The sequence below is a fragment of the Protomyctophum bolini genome (genome assembly GCF_963924005.1).
Source record: "Protomyctophum bolini genome assembly, chromosome: 19".
Classification (NCBI taxonomy): domain Eukaryota; kingdom Metazoa; phylum Chordata; class Actinopteri; order Myctophiformes; family Myctophidae; genus Protomyctophum; species Protomyctophum bolini.
Window position 1 is genome coordinate 21,082,138 of NC_137880.1, and position 2,500 is coordinate 21,084,637.

The 2,500-nt window shown below is 44.1% G+C and overlaps 1 protein-coding gene across 1 annotated transcript in view; it reads left to right on the forward strand.

Moving 5' to 3' along the window:
- The window catches only part of dpysl5b (dihydropyrimidinase like 5b), a 26,892-nt gene that overhangs the window by 3,676 nt on the left and 20,716 nt on the right, over positions 1-2,500 (forward strand). The window contains exon 2 of the mRNA XM_080791179.1: positions 2,459-2,500. This exon is cut by the window's right edge and continues 73 nt beyond it. Within this exon, the coding sequence (XP_080647305.1) occupies positions 2,463-2,500 (38 nt within the window). The 5' untranslated portion in view covers positions 2,459-2,462. The remainder of the gene's footprint in view (positions 1-2,458) is intronic.

A 2,500-nucleotide genomic window follows, 5' to 3' on the forward strand; every position in this document is an offset into this window, starting at 1 on the left:
GCTATACTTTTCTAAGTGGAATAGAAATCATCAGGGAGACAAGATGGCATCACAGTGGATTAGACTTTGTGGTTTGTCCATCTGATCTGAGTGGAGAGACAGTACTGCTGACAGCTAGGACTAGGAGTAGCTAAAGAGGTGCAAGCTATACATCACAGTCACCTACAGCAGGGGTTCTCAACCTTTTCACTTTTCAGGCTGCGACACCCCAAAATAATCATATTTGAACTGGGGACCTCCCATCCTGGGGGGTTGAGGCATTACATTTAGTTTGACTTGGTTCCATAGATAAATATTGTTTGACAATTTGGCCAATATGTTCGACCAGTTTGTTGATTACTTTTGATTCAGTATGGGCAAGCGTTGCCTAGCGACAGGGAAGCTAAAATACGGTAAATATAAGAGTGAAGATTCTATATTAATAGAAATAGAAATCAATATTTCTCGTCTTCTCATCATTGGTATAGCTGGGTTTAGGCCTTAAACATAAGAAATCTCGACATTGACACAGATTGTCATCTGGGGAACCCGCAAATCACAGTGTCCCAACACACAGGTTCAGAACCTCTGACCTACATTACGCCAGTTTTTGATGGGCGCTAGCCCCTCCTATACAGCTTTAATGTTTGTGTTGTCTGAACAAACATTAAAAATGCCATTGACAATGAACGGAGAACTAATATTTGTGTTGTCTGAACAATGGCTCTTACCGACTCGACACCGGGCACTGCACTTATATCGTGATATCAGAAGTGATGTCAGCGGTATAACGCCAGCGACATGAAGATACAACGATACGGTCTACCATTCATTGTCAATGGAAGCCACAAAAGCTACAAAGCAGCCATGACTCGTGAAGCTGTAGCAAATGTGTCCGGGTCTAGAGAAAAGGTCCTTGTGTAAGTAATGGACCATGCGATAAGCGCCACACCGCTCCCGCCCAGGCCGCCCCTCCCGGGCCGCCCCTCCCCCGTTACTGTTGTACGAAACATTTTCCTGAGTTTTAACATATTGTTGTGTGTGTGCGTGACCAAATGGTGGAGAGTGCATGCTGTTCCTTAATAATGTTTTTGTTCTACATGATACTGTACATGAATAGTCCCCCAGCAAGGCTGCTTTTGCTGATGTTTAGTATGTTATTTGTGTTTGATATTTAGTATGCTAGGCCTTACTCGATGTGTATTTGTCATGTGTACGTGTGTGTGTGTGTGTGTGTGTGTGTGTGTGTGTGTGCGTGCGTGCGTGCGTGCGTGCGTGCGTGCGTGCGTGCGTGCGTGCGTGCGTGCGTGCGTGCGTGTGCGCGTGCGTGCGTGTGAGAGAGAATAAAATGCATGTGTGTGTGTGTATTTTTCTATTCCACAAAGACCTTCCACGTTCCCGTTCTCATCTCCTGGGAAACAAGCCTTTTATCCAGTTACCAGGCCTTAGGGCACATGCTGCACCCCCATTCTGACTCTCTCTCTCTCTCTCTCGCTCTCTCTGCATTGATCTTCATCTGCATCAATCGCTTCATCTTATCTACAGATTAATTGTCTCCACCATGCCGAAGGCATGGGGAGAGAGTATGTTTTGCACTCCGTCCGTGGGTCTGTCCGTCTGTTACCAGCTAATCTCCGGCAGCGTTAACCCGGTCGATGCCAAATTTTCCAGAACCGCGTGTTATAGCGCCACCAGGAGGCCGACTTTTGAAAGATATTAATATTAATATTACTCCACCAGATTCTGTCCAAAAATCCCACAAATCGTTACACACTATCTCTATAGTCATGTATTCAAGCCGGATCTGTCCGATATTTCATATTCCATCCTAATTGGCAAACATTGGCTTTCAAAGTTGGCAGGATTAGCCCGTTTTGAACAAAAAGCCTCAAATCATGAATCACTACTACTAGGCTGAGGAATCACATTGGCCTGTTATAGCGCCACCAATAAGTGGATTTTTGCAAAACACATTTTTGGAACAAAATGCCTAAAATCATGCAATTGAATTTTGAACTCTTTCTCAATCTCAGTTTTCTATAGTTCTGATCTTTGGGAGTAGACCAGCCATTTTCTGAAGTATATTAAGGTGCCTTTTGAGTTTTCTACCCCTCGATTTGTGAATTATAGATCTGCTTTCCCACACTTAATAATTAATCGGTGCTGGCTGCTGACACACTAAAAGCTTAGAGAACGTTTTCTTTGCCTCCACAAGAGACAGATCAGAAACGTCAATGAGTTCCTGTAACATAATTTGTGTTATAGGCATTAGGCACTGACCAAGCCTTAGACTGGACAAAATGTTGCCTGGACTGACCACCATTTGGTTTTACAACTTTTACATAATGATGGCTGCCACCTATGGCCATTGCCATTGTAGTGGCCACCTATTGGCCACTTTCTGTACCTCATTAGCCTTGGCTTTAAATCACCTGGACCTGGATCAAATGAAACAAACATTGTCTTTCTGTGTGTGTAGGACTATGGCTGCCAACGCAGGGTCCATGCGTATTCTCATTAA